Consider the following 17,891-nt stretch of genomic DNA (forward strand, 5'->3'; position numbering starts at 1 on the left):
AATTGGTTGTGATTGATGCTGAAGAACTCTAATAGCACTTTCTAGTATGCTAATTCCTGTGGCCAAAATGTGTAGGGAGGGATGTGATTTAAAAGAGAGCAAAATAAAATGAGCAATTTGTAAGTATGCCTTTTTTTTCCACTATACATTCAGGTATAGTGCATTTTGGAAAAAAACCAGAAATAATTACCTTCTCATCTTGACTGACAGAATGGACCGACGACTTCATATGTTAGCTCTTAGCAGTTTTTCTTTCTTTTATCTGTAGTTGTATTTTGGTGTTTGAAAAGCTATCCTGTTCAAGTGAGGTAACATTTCAGAAATGGCGCTTTAACTTTTTGCCTTTTCAAAGAGCAATATGGCATTAAAAATTAGAGGGAGGAAAGCGGGGAGTGTGTGAGCTTGGAGCATTGAAGCAGTGACTTGCATCTTCTAATTGGGATTCTCACTGGGTGGGAAGTAAAGCGGAATGATTTTTCTTAGCATTGCAAAGAGCATGGAAAACTATTCATGTTCCCTTTTGACCGTTTGGTGACACAGCATGGTTATTTATCAGTTTAGAATGTTTTGACCTGTACAGGTGAAGACTCCTCAGTAATGGTAGCTTTCCTGAATGTCAGAATTGGTTTACTTTTTGAAGCTAAAATGCTTGCTGGAGACAATGCCTATTTTTTTTTTTTATTTTTTTTTTAGATATAGTTAAAATACTTGAAAGGCAGGTGCATGCTTATTATACTTAAACATGATACAGCTCGAATACTTACAAATTCACTTCGAGAAGCTGTGGCAAGAACAGCTTCTCTTTCAAAGGCTCTGCTGCACAGTGATCTTTTTTAATTTTCCTGTGAATTAGACTGTAGCTGGTCTTTCTGTCAGTCCCTTTCCCTTCTACTTACCCTTGTTCTCGGCCGAGTACATGTCACGATGCTGACTTGGATCCCTTGCTAAACAGGAGATCTAAGGGGGTCTTTATGCTGTAGGTGTGTGTGTTTGCAAAGTGAAAACTACAGCCTGTGTATTTCTGATAGAGATTTCTTTTTTTTTTTTTTAGAGTTTTTAATCCCCATGCTTTTTCCTTCCCCTGCACTATTTCTTTTTTTTTTTTTTTTCCTCTCTTTACAAATCCAAGTGTATAAGCAGCAAAAACTTACGACTGTTCAAAGTAATTTCTTTGAAAGGGGAGATGTGCCTGTTTGAATTTCAGTGCTCAGTCTAACATGGTTTGTCCTGTTGTGTGGCCTGATCCTGGAACGAGGTGCTTGGGTGCTACCACATAGTAAATTACAAAGAGCGAGGATCACCCAAAGTGTTGCAGTGATTTGTCAGCTAATTATCTTTTGTCATCTTTATGGGTTTTAATTTTTTTTTTAATCCAGCAGAGTTTTTCAAAGGATTGAAAAAAAACCTTGCACGCAAAGTCTTATATTCGTGACTGAAAAAAGGACACACATTCTGATAGCAACTGATGGGTTTGTGTAGGCAGGGCTGTATAATGAGGTGTTTTATAGCTTTCTGCCCTGTCACTCTTGGGACATGCTAAGGCTGACTGTGCACAGTTAATTCCACTTCCAAAGAGCCAACGCTCTGTAAATTCACACCATAGCATGCTATGTAGCCAAGCCCTAAAATGTTCCAAATACCACATACCGTGAACTTGGATGAATACATATTGCCTAAGTATTTATTGCATAAAACCTTAAAAGCAGTTCCTGGAAGCGATTGCAGGGAAAGGTACTTAAAAAAAATAAAAAAAAACTCTGTAAGATGCTGCTAGGATTGGTGATTTAAAAACCTGAGCAGTCAAACGCATGAATGCATCTCAAATTCTTTAAAGAAATTATTCTTTCGCTCTGCTAAATCAATTTGTTCTTACATTTAATTTAACTGCCAGAGCACGTAATGAGGGCAGAGTAACGCTATTGAGTTAATTAGTGCTGTTTGTTGTACCTCCCTGGAAAAGGGATGCTGGTTTGCGTAGAAGGTTTGCCTTCATCCTTGTGATTCAAAATCAGACAATAATTTACTTCTGTGAGTACAGGGAGGAAAGAATGTGGGTTTTTGAAGACCACAGTGTGTTGCTCGGTGGCTGGTGTGCTTTGGTGCTGTACCTCTTGTGGGCAAATGTGCTGTTGCAGGTGCTGTGATGTAGGGGTGCTCTGTGTCAGAAGGAAGGAGGAAAGGAGCTTGGGGGAGAAGGGGAACAATGATACCAGGAAAGCTGTAACTTGAAGTGAATAATCCTGCTTTCCCCCGGCTCTGCGAAGTAAACAATAAGATACTGATCCTAAGCGTGGTGGCAGTGCAGACAGTACACATGAATCCTGTGTGGTTTGAGCCAAACTGAGTGATACAGGTCTTTTCCTTTAAAGTGCTGGATCTTTTCTTGTCAGGAGTGAAAGGATCTTCATACCCACAGATACCCTCAGAGATCCTCTTCCAGGCTGTGTGGAGCACAGAGCTTAATTACTTCTCACACCGAGTGTGGGGGGTGTTTTTTCCCCCCCTGTCCCTGTCAAGCGAGCATGAAAGTGTTTGATATCTACTGCAGCAAGTGTTGTGTTCAATTTCCTCTTTGGTTTTTTTTTTTTTTTTTGAAGTCACTTTGATATTCTCTTGCTTGTTATTAATGTGCCATGTATTGCCGTGGGAATTTTCATCATGCATTCAATGACTCTTTAGTAGCTGCATCAAGAAAAACAAGAGTACAGTTAACTGTACATAATCTATTACCTTTTAGTTTTATTTTTGTCGTAAAATCATTTGGGATCCTCTGTGTGCACAGCTAAACACAGACCACACAACGCACTTCCGTGCCCTGATAAGTGACTGTTTTGTTTGACAGATGATGTCTCAGGCTGAGGGCCAGCAGAAAGACTTGATCAGGAGCATAGAATGCCTTCCTGTCTCCGGTCACCTTACATCCTTGGATCAAGACCTATTAATGCTGAAAGCAACTTCCATGGCAACCATGAACTGCTTAAATGACTGTTTCCATATTCTCCAGTTACAACATGCTTCTCAACAAAAGGGATCCTTACCAGCAGGTGGGTATAGGTGCTCACAAAGAGCAGAACCTTGTAACGAGTACAAATCCTTTCCTTCTTGCAAAAATATTTGTTGCAGTAAATCCAGTTTCATTTGGGTATAGAAACTGCTGGCTGCCTGGTTTCTTGTGAGGTTTTCCAGAGTCTGACTTGCTGGTGTTGGGTAGAACTCCCATGCTTTTTTTTTTTATTATTATTTATTCATTGTTTTCTCTATTCTGTCAAGAAGTATCTGGCAGCAGCTGTATAAATGTAATGTGTAGTTGTTGGGAGCATCTCACAACGGAATAAAGTACATGAGGCACTGCAACAACAAGGCTGCTTTTGGGATGAAACTGGCTGCTCGGGCACAGTAATAGTGGAAGGGGACTATTAGGGGATTGCAGATTCTAGGATATGTCCTGTCCAATACAGCTCTGTCAATTGCCATGTTTGTTTTTTGTTTTTTGTTTTTTTCACACACTGAATACCCACTATAAGCATTGTGTGTAGCTTTCACTTCTGGTTAAGTGTTAAAACACCAAGCTTTATATTTGCACAGGTTGTTACTAATACTATTTATATATCAGCCTATGTATTAGTATCCTTATTTTGGGTTAACAGCCCAGTCTGTGTTGCATCCCATTCTGAGGCCAGAACAGACTTGTAAACAAATGCAAATTGGTTAAAGGTAAAAATAAAAAATTTTTTAAAAAATCTCTTTTCATAACCAAACAACCCCCCAACAAACAAACCAAAACCCCCACAACCCCCACCACTGATGGGTGTGGAATAACATGCATTCACAGGCAGCAGACAAATACAAAGCACAATTGATTGCTTCCATGGAAGTAGGTGCTTCCCAGTATCATTCCACCCAGTTTGTGTGCAACGTATGGAACTGAGTGTGTGCTTTCCTGTTTGTAAATTCCTTTTCATCTTATTGTGACTTTTTTTTTTTTCATATATTTACTTTGTGGCTTTTTGTGAGCAAAAAGCTTTTTGAGTGTTCTCAAATGTTTCCTTTATGCAGAAGATATGGTAGATATGGTAAGTATGTAACAAAGTACACTCCTAAGTTGTCTCTTACCTTATCTTTCCCATATTCCTATCATATCTGTGGTACTTGCTTTGCCAGTGTATGTTATTTCAGAGCTGAAATTAGTTTAGCTTCTAAGATGAAAAAAGACCTTGTATGAAAGTATTAAAATGATACAAAAATATTTTGTGATTTTTTTTTTTTAAATCACCACAGGTATTTGAAGAAAATATGTGACTATTTTACATGAATTAATGTTTTTTAGCTGTATTTCAGTTCAAAATTTCATTTTAAAAATGAAAAACTGGATGGCATCTCTCCAAGTCTTTGAACTCCAAAGTTACTCACACTGGAAGAACTCTTCCTATTCCCTGCGAATTTTTTTAAGTATTGATGTGTAACTGTGGGAGGTGCACGTTAGAAGTCTTTTTGTTTTGGCATTTTCACGTGTGCTACTAAGGTGGTTTTTTTGACCCATTACTGTGTCTGAGTAAATAATTAAGGCCTAATGAGCACCACTGTAATAACTTCTGAAGAAGATAGGTTTTTGATGTTTCTTTTTTAATGGGTGCTTTTGTTGTTTAAATGTTTAAGCTGTGCAGGGAAAAGCTCAATTCATCTGACTTCTATTCAGTTGGTATCTGCCTGTTAATAGCTAAATCTAAAAACATTGCTTGAAGGTGTTCAAATCCTGGAGATTTCTGGTGAAGTTGCAGAGAAAAGGATGGAGAGGGGAGGAGCAGCAGATTGGATGATGCATTATTGGGGCCAAAATTAAAAAATAGACTGTTAAAAGAAAGTGTGCACCTTTCTGCAGCTTTCCACTCTCCAGCTGGTGTGGCCTTTCTAGAGACACTGTAATACATTTGTTCTTTTAAGGATTGTGAAGAATTGTTAATATTTTTTTTTTTTTAAAGACTACTTAGCTTAGATTCTTCCTCCCCTATCCCATTCAGGATGGATACTTATCCTTCTGGTTCAACTGGTGGAGTCTTTTTGGTAGGCTTCAGAAGTTGATGTAGAGAGGGAAAGGGTTGTGGCTTACTTCAAACGCTGCAGGAGACATTGTCTTGCTGGGGTAAAAGGTGTCTGGTCCAATCAGTAAAGCTGGAATTTTTTCCCTCCCCCTGTATTTTCCTGGTGGAAAGGCAGCTGTTTCTCTGAATTAAACTTACTCTGCTTGTTGTGGTTGAGGATGTGACCTAGTTCCAGTGTGGAAATAAAGGATTGTGTACCATATAGGAAGAGGCAAGAACTGCCTCGCTGTAGGTACCTGAGCACAGGAAACTGCTGTGTGGTGGGAGAAATTCAGGCTTCCTGATAATTTCTGTGCTTGCAACTCAGCCAAAATGGTTTGTCAGTTTGTGTCTTCTTCAGTAAAAACTGATTGCAGTCACCTGTACGTTTATTAGCCTTTGAAAAAGAATGGAACATTTGTATTATTAATGAGGAACCCGATCTGTCCTGATAAATTAGCTGGGAGTAACTAGAGATGCTGGAATCGTTGAGTGGGTAATAGCTTTCCAAGCCCTGCAGCGTGGGTTTTTGTTTTTTTTTCTTTTGAGCAACTATTATTTATTCAGCAGCGTGTGCCTGCCTTCTTTGCAGCGGAGAAAAGACAAGTGCCCTCTCCAGAGAAAACACTGGCAACAAAACTTTTTCTGCTTTAGCTCTTTTTAGTCTAGAACTCAGCTGGGTTTGAGAAGCTGATAAGTGGTGGGCTTTTTTTTTTTTTTTAACCAGTTAAAATTGTGAGGGTTACTTAACATTCCCGTGATACTGGGTTCTTCCTATAGTGTCTGATTACACCTTTCATGACACCAACTAGTTTCTCCAGTCCAAGTTGCATGTATTACAGCTCGCCAATCGCAGTGTTTGTGCTAATGATCACTGAAGGTGGTGTCTCATTGCACCACCTTTGTTTAGTGGCTGCTGAAGGGATTGGCTGCAGGAGGAATTGGCTGCTTTCAGCTTATTCCTTAAAAAAAAAAAAAAAAAAGCTCTTTTGTGAAAATTGCTATTTACCGACCTTCCAGAGGATGAGCAAGTTTCAGCGCAAACTTTCTTTCGCTTCAGGAACGACGATCAATTGGTTGGAACCGAAGATATCTCTGGCAAACCACTTCAAAAATGGAGCAGCTCAGAATTTCCCAGCAGAGATAAACAAGCCAGCATCTGTCAGAGAGGAGCAGTGCGCTGCAGAGCCCTGCCAGCTAACAAGGGTAAGGTAATGTGAACATCCCCTTTCTGTGGGCAATTATTTTGAGGAATAGCTCTAAATGTTTCAAACATGCTGTTTGAAAATGATTTAATGGCAATTCTTCTCACACTTTTTGATTAGTTGTGATGGAGGACGAGCGAGTGCAGTTGCAATAAACAAAACTTTATGCCTTGCTTTTTCAATACATTTTTGCTGCTTTCTGTAACTAGCTGTCAAGTGGAGGGAACTAATTAGGACGGTAATGCAATGTTCCCTTGCATTTTGATCTAAAACAACTGGAAATTGAAGTGTAAAAAAACCTAACTGGAATTCAAGACACTCCCAAAATGGGCCCAAGAAGTGCTGCCTAAGTAGATGAGACACAAAATTGCTTGTCTCCAGCTATTAAATCTCTCTGTCTTTCTTTTCTAGCTCTTGCTGTGTCTGTTTTTCTTAATCTGAGCAACTCTCATCACTTGACTTAGGATGGCTTAATGTATTTGAAATACAGCTACAGTCTGTATCATTATAACTGTCAAAATTGATTTGAAGTGCAAAATACTAAAGTAAAAAAACAGCAGGGATTACGATAAAGACCGTGTTTTCCTAACTAAGCTAGAAAATCATAATTGCATTCTTTTTATACTAGTTGGTTTCACACGGTTGTTTGGATGAGACTTTATCATTGTGAAGAGATAATGTGCTGTTGTGTGTCTCAGTAACAGCACTGTGCTGTCTTACTGCAAAATTGAAACAGAAAAGGTTTTTTTAGTTGCAATAGTTTATAGATTTCTTTTTTTAAATGGATCTGAGTAGTTGCTACTAAGTTAAAAAAAGGAAAAATGGAACAAACCAGGAGCTTTCAAATAAATAACTTCCTTCCTTCCTCCTATTAATTGAGTTACAGTTCAAGTGCTTAATGCATATCACTGTATTTGGGATATGACTGGTCTTATCACTCCCCTTAGATGTTTTCAGCTCCCATATTTATGATAGCAGAACAGTGTAGCATCCTTTGAAAGGAGTCACCTGTGTGATACTTCAGTCTCATCAGGGTTTGAGCTCGGTGTGAGGGCTTGGCCCCCTGTGTTTGGTGGCTGAGTGCTCACAAGTTTGCCTTGAGCTGGGGCAGCTGGTCCAGGACCAAGGGCTTTGCTCAGGCAGATGGATATTGCTGCCCTCCTGTCAAAACAGTGCAAATATCATTTCTGCTAGTCTGACTGGGCATTTCAGTTGTAATAACACACACGCCCCACACACCTGGTGTCTATGTATGGGTTTTTTGTTGTTGTTTTTATAAAGCTATTCCAAGTTACTTTCCCTTTTTCCTTTACCTACTGGCACTAGCAGCAACATTGATAATGCTTGTGAAAACAGCCTTGGAGATATGGTAATTGCCTGTCATCGGGCCTGGCAGTAAGCAAGTGACTAGGAACTACCACTTGCCTTTGCAGTAATGATGGCAACACTGGAAAGCCTGAAGTAGTGTGGAGGTGGAAGGGTGTTACTGAGGTGGTTGGAATTTCTGCTAGCATTTGTTTCTCTGTCTTTGTGTATGTGCTAGATGCTTGCCTTTCTGTTAGCTCACAAAGCTTACAGGAAAACAGGTCATACTTGCTTTCAAACGTTTTTCTTTTCCCTCCCCCTGACCCATGTGAGAGATGGTGAGAAATCTTAGCCTTAATCCTCTAGAAAAAATCCTCATTGAGTTATTTTAATGTCCTTTTAAAAGCTTCAGCTGCTATTTATCTTGGGGGTAGATTCCATTATGTAGCTCTCTGCAGGAGTTGTTTTTTTTTTTTTAGCCTTTTTTTTCATACATGGACAGTTAAAGACAACATGAAGTCCTTTTTTTGGATATTGTCTGGCCAGTCACATCTTTGAGCTGATGTTTATGGCTCTTATCTTAGGAACCTGAAGAAATAAATCCAGATGAGGAGCTGGAGGATATCTGTGATGATAAAGAAGATGACCTAGGAGCAGTGGAAGAACAGCGCAGTGTTATCTTGCATCTCTTGTCTCAGCTGAAACTTGGCATGGACTTAACAAGAGTAAGTAACTCAACTTCTGTATTGAACAATATTGAGTTTCGTATGAAACTGTGACCTGTAGCAACTTCAGATCTCAAGATCCAATGTCCCAGGACATTGTAGGTTTTAAGTGGAACACACTGAGGGACTGGATTTTCTTTAATGCAGCTGGCCATATCTTTTCTGTTGGATTCTCTTTGTGTTTTCTACAATGTTTTAGTTGGCTTTCCTATAATGGCCTGTTTTCTTCCTGTGTTGGCACCCTAGTCTTTCCATGCTGTTTTCTACAACCTTCTCATATTTTTGTCTTTCTCCTTTCCTTCCACTTTCTCACTTAATTATGCTTTTACACACAAGTCGCATAACCTTACACCTGTATTCATGCTGCTTCTGCAAAGAAGCTTTCTTTTGGTTCCTCGTTATCTATCATCAGATGTCTGTTTATCCCTCTCTGTCCTATTCTCATTTCTGTGTTTGCTCACAGCTAGAGCAAGCAGGAACAAAGTTACACTAGAGAGAAGTGGGTTGGACACTTCAGTGCAGCTCTCTAAAGCAAGCAGCTTAGAAAAATTAACACTCAGTTGTGACTAGACAATTTGGGAAAACTTGGCTGCTACCAGCTTATGTTCAATTAACTCTTGTAAAGACTTCTTATCATAAGCAGTAGACACTCTTAAAGCACAAACGAATTTTACGGTGGCATGGAATGAGGAAAGCACTCCATGTAATTCTTGGAATTATGGATTATAATTATTTTTTTCTAGCTATGTTTTTTGGCCACTTGTACTGAGAAGCTTACAAGTCACAGTTTGATGGTATGAACAGATCCTGCTGCCTGGGAGCCAAACTAACACCACTGCTGCTTAGTCAGGAATTCAGTAAGACATTATTTCACTTATATTGAAGCTTGGATTTGGTCTATCTTTATTTTCTTAGATGGAACAAATTGTCAAGTCAGCCTCCCAGTTGTGACTTTTGGCTGTGTGTGTAGAATTGTCTTTAGTTCAGAGCAGGCAGAGCACTGAAATGCAGCACACCTGACTTCAAAACAGGTAATGAGGTTGTTAGGATAACGTTTAACCTAAATATCAGGGTACTGAAATGAAAAGCAATTTTAATAGTCCAGGTTGATGTTGAAACAACATGGCAAGTGTATTCAGCCTAACTTGTGCATCTATTAAGAGTCTTTTGTCAGTGCTCCACCTCTGTGAGTGCAGCTGATTTAAATGGACTGTCTTGACCTCATTGTTGAGACACCCTGTGTTGCTCTTTACAACAGTTACTTACATGCGGTTAGCTGCCACTTCAGGGAAGGAAAAGACATGATACCTGCAGACTCTTATTCTACAGTATTGCTCTGGGCCCAGCGGAGGCCAGGACTGCTGTTTTTATAGCAATAAATGTAACTGGGAAAGCATAAGGTCCTCTGCTCAGAGGTACGGAATAAACCAGTACTGTGTTATTTCTCATAGATGCTTGTCCTTCTTGCTGTGGCAAGAGAGAGTGCAGGTTCTCAAGAGCACTGGCATAGCTCCATTACATAAAACCTTTACAAACCTCTACTCTGAACCTTTCTTGCTATAGTTTGGGCTCCTTCCTGCTTGTTTTCTCCTCCACAGACATGTGGAACGCATTATCTATTTGCAGCTCTTTTATGTTTTTTGAGGTCAGTCCCTTACAACCTCTTTAGTCCTAATAGTATTTACTGGGCTCTTTTCCTCCTTGTAAACTGCATTTCTGGGATCTGTATTTTGCTCACATCTTAGAAGAGGGACAAATCTGAAAGTTCAGTCTGAAAGTGTGGCGTCCAAAACAGGACAGAATCTTCTAGCGGAGAACTTCCATATGCCTGTTTCTTTGTTTTACTGACTTTCTGGGTTTTCTTTTATTTCAGGTGGTTCTTCCCACTTTCATTTTAGAGAAACGATCGTTGTTGGAGATGTACGCGGACTTCATGTCCCACCCAGATCTCTTCATTGCAATCACGAATGGCACCACCCCTGAGGAGAGGATGATCCGCTTTGTTGAGTATTATCTCACTTCCTTTCACGAAGGTCGCAAAGGAGCTATCGCAAAGAAACCGTACAATCCAATCATTGGGGAGACCTTCCACTGCTCCTGGAGGATGCCGAAGAGCGACGTAGCCACTGATGCTGGCAGTAACTCCTCTGCTCACACCACCTCAGAGCAAGTAACTCTTTCTGAAGATCTGGAAGGCCAAAAAGAGCCGGACTACTATACAGTAAAATTTGTAGCCGAGCAAGTGTCCCACCATCCTCCTGTCTCAGGGTTCTACGCTGAATGTGTAGAGAGAAAGATGTGTGTCAATGCCCATGTCTGGACAAAGAGTAAATTCTTAGGAATGTCAATAGGAGTGACAATGGTTGGTGAAGGTAAGTGCAACTTCTGTCCTTTATTAATTTTATAAAACTAATGAAATACTTGTTTGAAAGGAAATTTGATATATGCCTCTGGCAGAACTACAGATGATTACTGGTCACCAGTTTTCTTTCAAACACTTTACAAAGAAGTTGGCTTGCAGAGATGACACCTACTATTGTGTGTATTCAGTTTTTTATGTACTTCTATTTTTCCTCTAATCTTTGTGATCTGCAAACCTTAACGTGCAGTCATTCAGTGATCCCTTATTTTAGGGATTTAGGTTAGTACTTTCAGGAAAATATTTATACCTAGAATCTGTAATAAATGCCACTTTCATGGGGTGTGAGGTTTTTTTTTTTTTTTTTTCTTTTTGGTATGAGTGGCTATGAGGAAAAGTAGTCAGATGTAGTCAGATTGGATATCTGTTTCAATAACATGTTTGGTCTTTTCTAAAATGGTCCTGATTGAGGAATTCTTGTATTTCTTCACACAGGTGTCTTAAGTCTGTTGGAACATGGGGAAGAATACACCTTCTCTCTGCCCTGTGCGTACGCTCGGTCAATTTTAACTGTTCCTTGGGTAGAACTGGGAGGAAAAGTCAACATTAACTGTGCAAAGACTGGGTATTCTGCGAGTATTAACTTCCACACCAAGCCCTTCTACGGTGGCAAATTGCATCGGTGAGAACACTTTTCTATTTTTCCACGTAATCCACACTCTACAACCTCAGTAGCTGGGTAACTCCCCTGTTCTGTGTGCTGAATAGTACTCATTGATAGTCTGAGAAAACGTAGTTTTTTCCTGTTCATAAATGCTTGAAGGTTTTACTGTGCTCTTAAACAATATCATAGCTAAACAACTGCATCTTCTGTGATCCTCAAGGAAAAAACCAGGCTGCCTTTAAAGACGGTAAGGAAATTCCATGTTTGTCTGACTGTTTTCAAACCACTGGGAAAACGGAGCTCCTGGCTGCCACAGGTTCTCTTAGTTTTGTTAGAAGTTGGTTAGTGCTTCCTATTTTTTTTTTTATATTTTCTCTGTTTGAAATGAGGTTGAGCTTGCTGTCCTAAAGGTTTGTGTGTTGTATGCAACATCCACTGTAGTTGTACTGCAGGGTACATTAGGAACTAATCTTCTGTTACTTATTTGTCTTAGGATTTCTGAATAATAAACGTTAAGACTGTCAAGTTTAAGCAACTAGAAAATCTCTAAGTAAAAATACCTTTTTAAAGACAGAAATTGTTGCAGTGGTAATTCTTCATGTTTATGCACAGTTAAAAACTAACAGATGATGAAGATTCGGGGAAAGTTTGCTTGGGGTTACTTCTACCAGTTTCACACTTGGTGCAAAAGCTTTTAGAACTCATTAACACTGATGTTTTTAGAGAGTGTGTAGTAAGACTGCTGCAGATTAGCCTCATGCTAATATATAGGCAATTAATTAAGGAAGGAGAAAATCAAGTAGTAGTCGCACATAGAATTTCTGCTTGCAGAGCATTTTGCTGGACTTTAAACCTTTCTTAAATTAAATGTGTAAGAGATAATAAACATAAGGTCTTAGAACATCAGAACTTCTTAAACACAGGTTGCTCTACAGGTTGCAAAAAATCATCAGTCTTCTATAAACCCATTTTTTTTCTGAAACAGTAGGGTAAAGCTGTATTTATCTTTTAAAGGAAAACAGAAATTCCCACCAAAGCCTCCATCTCAAAGCACTTTGCCCCACAAATTCCCATCTGTGCTGGGAATTTAACTTGGGAGCATGTCTCATGTCCCAGTGGCACCTGGAGAACTGAAGCTTACACTTAGCTCTATTCACTGGCAGCAATTGTAAAATGATGCACGGTTTGGGATTTTTGTTCCTGGTGCTTACAATGTATCTTCCACCTCACAGTAACTCCTGCCGCGCCATAAAAAAGAAGCAATAGGATGCAATTTTACTTCAATGACTTAATTTTGGAAACTGTTTTTGTTGTTTGTCTCTCTGAAATTAGTCACAGATGTAGAGGCATTTCAAAGACTGATCTGTTCAAGGTACTGTAGCTATTGAAAATTTGACATGGTGATGATTGGACATTGCCAAAAGACTCTCTTGATGGGGAAGCAGCAGCGTTGTCATGGTTACGCAGAGCGCAAGTGAGTTGCTATGACAACGTTATAGATTTTTATTTTTTTTGCAGAGTGACCCTTGTTGTTAGACCTCAGCTGGATATTGGCTCCTTGGTCCTCTACCTCTTTAGTTTGATGAAACCGAGGATGTTGATAGCAAACAGCTAGGCATATACCAATCGTGCCAAGCTTACAAATAAGTACTAGCAGATTTTTATCACGAATATTAGTTCAGACAGATATTGTGATCTGCAGTGCTGGGAATGGTTGTGTGGTATAGCAGCTCAGTACTGCACTGTAGTAGTGAGTGATACAACTTCGTTTACTTTAAGCTGAGTGGAGGCAGTCATTTTGTGATTGATATTAAATACTGGATGTCAGCCTTGTGTTGTCCACACGGTGCTTGGCAAAATTAAGCTCTTAAGGTTGTGAAGATGTAACTGCAAAGTCTGAACAGGCTGGTCTCTGGCACCTTGTCAGAGTCAGTCTGTTCAGAGATCCCTTGGGAGGAGGGCAGGGACTCCACCGCTTGTAGTAGCTTTGGTGAGGCGTGGAAGTCACAGCATGAAAAAGCAGCACAAAATGAAGGCTGTTTGCTTGTCACCTACTTTTTCAGAAACTGTTAGTGCTTGTTGACTTCCACCAAAAAGAGCTTAATAGTTTAATGTAAACATGCAATGTAAACATGGAGCTGGTGTTGCTCCATCTCTGGCCTCTTTTCTGGAATGAATCTTCAATTTTTGTAACGGAGAACCATGCCTGGGCAGTCTGGTTTTTTGCAAGATCTTTCTAGTGAAGTTAAATCGGGTTGGAGCTGCTGGACTGTGATGTGGCTCCAGCTGCTTCCTGCATGTGCAGGATGTGACAAAAGCCCTGGCTGTTTCCTCCTGCTCTGACTCGGCTGTGAGCTTGCCCTGCTTGCCCTGAGGATTCCCCACAGGTCTGATTGCACTGGCATCCAGTGTCTCTGGGCTGCAAGGTCTGGCCTGTGATGCTCCTTTTGTTGCCTGAGAGATTAATTTCCCTATTTTGATGCCAGGCTCAGGGGGGACAGGTAGGTGTAGACACAGCTGGAAGTGACCAGTGGATGCAGAAAAGGAAGAATGGCATCTATGTGTCCTGTGCTCCCTTCTGAGCGTGGCACCACGCAGCCAGAGTGGGCAGGGTGGGAGCACAAGGTGGGAGCTGCTTTCTGCTCCTCTCTGTGTTCAAAGGAAATAGCAGCAAAGCAGTGGATTGCAAATTAGCTGTTATCAACTGCACAGAATGTAAGTGTGAAAGGAGACGTAATGTGTGGTTTGTGTGAGCGCAGATGAAATGCGGGAAGGGGAGCTGGAGAGTGGTGTGTTTGTAGAGAGCTTGTGTTCAGCTAATTGCAGGTTAATTGGAGCTGGAGACGGTGAATCCTTTGTGAATCCTGCAGCACCTTCCAAGTGAGAATGTCTCAAGTCTTGTTTGCATCGTGTGCTGACCCTTTTGTTTCTTCTTCCTGGGAGAAACGTTGTGTTTGAGGGTGGTAGTTGAGGGTGCCAGCAATGCTCCCTAAGCTTCCATTCCTTCATTCAGGATGGAGTGAGTGTTGGGAGATCTTTGGACAGGTCTTGATGTTGAGAAGAAAAATATGCGTAAGCATGTGTAATTATGGTGATACTTGAGCATCTGTGCAGCACTTGGAATGAAATACTGCAGATTAGAAAGACATTTTTAATATCTTGTTGTTGGCAGAGGTTTCTGTGGAAGAGACAGGGAAGAAAAGCAGTTCTCCTGATTACTAGTTTCCTGCCTTGCTTTCTGCCTATGTGTGACTGCTGCTTGTGTGAGCAACATGAAAACGAGATCACCCACATAGGGGGTATATTGGGATGTAAAGATGTGAGATAAAGTGCCAGCAGGTAGCGAGATACATTCTTGCTAGAAAGTTCAATTTTTATTTTTTAAGTCTGAACTACATACCTGATGTGATGCTTCAAGTAGAAATGATCAATTGCTTGCTATGCGTGAACCAGCCTGTGTTAGTTTCTTTTTCATTTTCAATTCCATTAAAAGGTTTGAAAACGGTTCAAGCTGAAGCCAAAAATGGAGTTTCCTGGGTAACATAAAGAGAACTAGAACAGCCAGTGAAAGTCATTTTGCTCTTTGAGCTTCTCCACACAAATACAATTGAAATAACTAACAATTTTCAAGGCAGCGTGACAAGTTTCCAAGCTCATTCAGAATGAAGTCGAGTGGTTATGCAACAAATAGTCCTCAGGTGTCTTCAGCCATGCCTTTTAAAAATAAATTGCTTTCCTAGAGTCACGGGTGAAGTGAAGCAGAATGCAACAAACACAGTGGTGTGCAGAGTGCAAGGAGAGTGGAACAGCGTGCTGGAGTTCACCTACAGCAATGGGGAGACAAAATACGTGGACTTGATAAAGCTGTCCGTGACAAGAAAACGGGTCCGGCCCCTTGAGAAACAAGGACCTTTTGAGTCTAGGTAGAGTATGTGTTTGCTGTTGTCTGACCCATTTCCTAAGGTGAATGCCTTAGGAAAATCTGCAAATGTAGATGTTATTTGTGGATAATGTTTAGCAGCAGTGACTTTTGGGTATTTTAAAAAAAAAAAATAATCAAACCCAAGTGGATAATAAAAAGTGCAAAGACCAAGTGCAGGTGCATGGTTGTTTATCTTGTTTCTTTTATTCATGGACAGAGTTGTCTTAAGTGTTCACAAAGTGCCTGCTAGAACAGAGCCTCCTTATTTGTTTTGGTTTTAATCATCAGCTACACAGCGTGGGCAGCTCCTGAGAAGGAAGGTCCTCACCAAAGGCTGCTCATTGAGTAACACTCCCATAGCAACCCCAACAAGTGTACAAACAGACACCAGACTGGCACAGCCAGCACCTCAGAGCCCTTCCTATCTGTCCCTAATTGCTGGTGTAGCTCTACAGCTTGGCTGTGAGCCCTTCCACCTCCTATGCACTGTCATGCTCCCACCTGGGTTGGCTTGTCATGTCTTAAGTGCAGGGAGTGCTCCTGTTCCCAAAGGAAGTTCCAGGCTTTGAAAACTGAAGTTAAGGATTTGTTTTGTAGGAGGCTGTGGCAGCATGTAACAGAGTCTCTGCGGGATGGAGACATCGATAAGGCTACGGAGCACAAGCGAGCCCTTGAAGAACGACAGAGGAATGAAGAGAGGCTTCGTGCTGAAACAGAAACACCTTGGTGTACTAAATACTTCCTTAAAGAAGTAAGTTCTCAAGCAGTTAGCTATTGATGAAGGCAGAGCTACAATGAAAGCAGGTTGCACATAAGGGTCCGTGTCCTGTCAGAACAGAGCAGGCCTTAGATCTTACAGTTTGCCTCCATGGGGTCTGTAGGAGTAAGGTGACAGAAGCATGCTCGAGCATTTAAACGTGTGACTTTACCCTTCACTTCTCAAACACTTTGGCAGTTTCCTTGCAACAAATTGTCTGCCTGGTTTGTGGTTCAGTTTCTTTTACCAAGCACTTCCTTGTGGTACATAGAAAACAGCTTTACATGGGCACATATAAGTAGACTGCAATGGTAAATACTCAAAGGAAATAATCAGTAGTACTAATGTTGCTTATCTTGTGTGCGTATCAACCCCAGATATTACTGTTAGCAAGAAGGAACCTGAGTTAATTCTCAGCTTAGAACTTCTTGTGTACTCACATGTTATGTTTTGGTTGGAGTTTATTTATTCAGTGGCTTAACCTGTATTTCAATAATGGTAGTAATAATAATAATATATTAAGACTTTTAACAAGGTGAACTGCAGCCTGCCCAGGAAGCCTGGTGGCTACCAGTATGATAACTTTGAAGTAGTCTTTCCTTGTGACCCAGGCAGTGAGACCCTTCTTGTGCAGAGAGCTTTGCTGAGCCCCATGCAAGAGGGGAGGACTCAACGAAAACTTATGCTGTAGTAGTTCAAATTCTCCTTGTAGTGAAAATATTATCTGTGAAACTGCAGTAATGTAACTCCTCCTTCATCTTTTTGCCATATATGTGGTCTAGCAGGGGTTTGAAATGGGCTAAAATTTTTTTATTGGTTATCTTTCTGGTTTTGTTTATTAAAGTTCAGGACTATCCATTAGCTCCAATAAAGCTTTTTGTTCTCTAAAGCTATGTTAGCACGACTGGCTCAGATGTAGATATTTGTATTGTCAGTGTCTAGATTTAGAAGAGGTGAAATTCTGCTGCTGATCCGAGAGACAGATCTACTCAGAAAATGGTTCAGTGTAATCCCGAGCTCCTTCCTTTCCGGGTTAGCGGCCGGGCTGTGTTAGAGCTGATAATCTTGGATGGCTGCCTCTCTGCTGCCTTCCTGGTTGGCTTTTTAAAGTAATCTGGATCAGGGAGCTGAGGAGAGTGGCTTTGCATCTGGGCTAATTACAAGTGCAGTCGATTCCTGGAGCGCGCTGGGGCTCGGCACGAGTCCGTGTGTGTTCTGGAGCAGTCTCAGAGCCTGCAGCATTGATCTCTCTGTCTTCATCTGCAGGAGTTAAACGTGTAAGTTTTGTCCCTTTTGGTTTTCACAGCTATCAGACTAATAGTTGTGTGAAGGGGATTCTCCTGGGGCAGTGTCTTTATTGTAATGGTCTTTTTCTCTTACAATTGCAGGGTGATGGCTGGGTTTACCATAAACCCCTCTGGAAAACGGTCTCCGCTGTGCAAACTCAGCAAACGGACACTAACTAAAAAAGCTGCTTTGAGATGAGTTTTCTGATTTTTCCTCTCCTTTTTCCCCTGTCTCTCAAAACACAGTAATCACACCGAGTGTCCCCTTTTTATGTAATTGTGGAAGTTTAAATAAGCATAAAGAAATAAGTATACTAGGGCACTTTAAAGCTATTAAAAAAAAAAAAAAAGTTGTAGAGACAAACTTGCCAGGTACATTCAACCAACTTGTTTTTTGTATGATCCAAGAGATTTTATCTGAATTGTGTAAGATTCTTCTAAGTAGATCTGATTGCAAAAGCTGCCTAAGAGGAGAAGGAACTGTTGGATTTTGGAGTGACATGGGAACTTTCAGAATCTCCGTCAAGCTCTTTAATAACTGAAACCTGCTCAGTACCCATGTAGACAACAGCAACCAAAAATTGCTGCTT

General features: G+C 40.6%; 1 protein-coding gene across 2 annotated transcripts in view; it reads left to right on the plus strand.

The window, feature by feature from the left end:
- Window positions 1-17,680, plus strand: part of OSBPL11 (oxysterol binding protein like 11) — a 38,248-nt gene extending 20,568 nt beyond the window's left edge. For both annotated transcript variants that reach the window (XM_014939998.1, XM_014940006.1), the window contains exons 6-13: window positions 2,843-3,044; window positions 6,139-6,284; window positions 8,173-8,313; window positions 10,187-10,685; window positions 11,168-11,354; window positions 15,077-15,259; window positions 15,856-16,009; window positions 17,404-17,680. In XM_014939998.1, coding sequence (XP_014795484.1) covers window positions 2,843-3,044; window positions 6,139-6,284; window positions 8,173-8,313; window positions 10,187-10,685; window positions 11,168-11,354; window positions 15,077-15,259; window positions 15,856-16,009; window positions 17,404-17,481 — 1,590 coding nt within the window. In that variant the 3' untranslated portion in view covers window positions 17,482-17,680. The remainder of the gene's footprint in view (window positions 1-2,842; window positions 3,045-6,138; window positions 6,285-8,172; window positions 8,314-10,186; window positions 10,686-11,167; window positions 11,355-15,076; window positions 15,260-15,855; window positions 16,010-17,403) is intronic.
- The last annotated feature ends 211 nt before the right edge of the window (window positions 17,681-17,891 follow it).

Source organism: Calidris pugnax, unplaced genomic scaffold (assembly GCF_001431845.1).
Source record: "Calidris pugnax isolate Ruff unplaced genomic scaffold, ASM143184v1 scaffold21, whole genome shotgun sequence".
Lineage (NCBI taxonomy): Eukaryota > Metazoa > Chordata > Aves > Charadriiformes > Scolopacidae > Calidris > Calidris pugnax.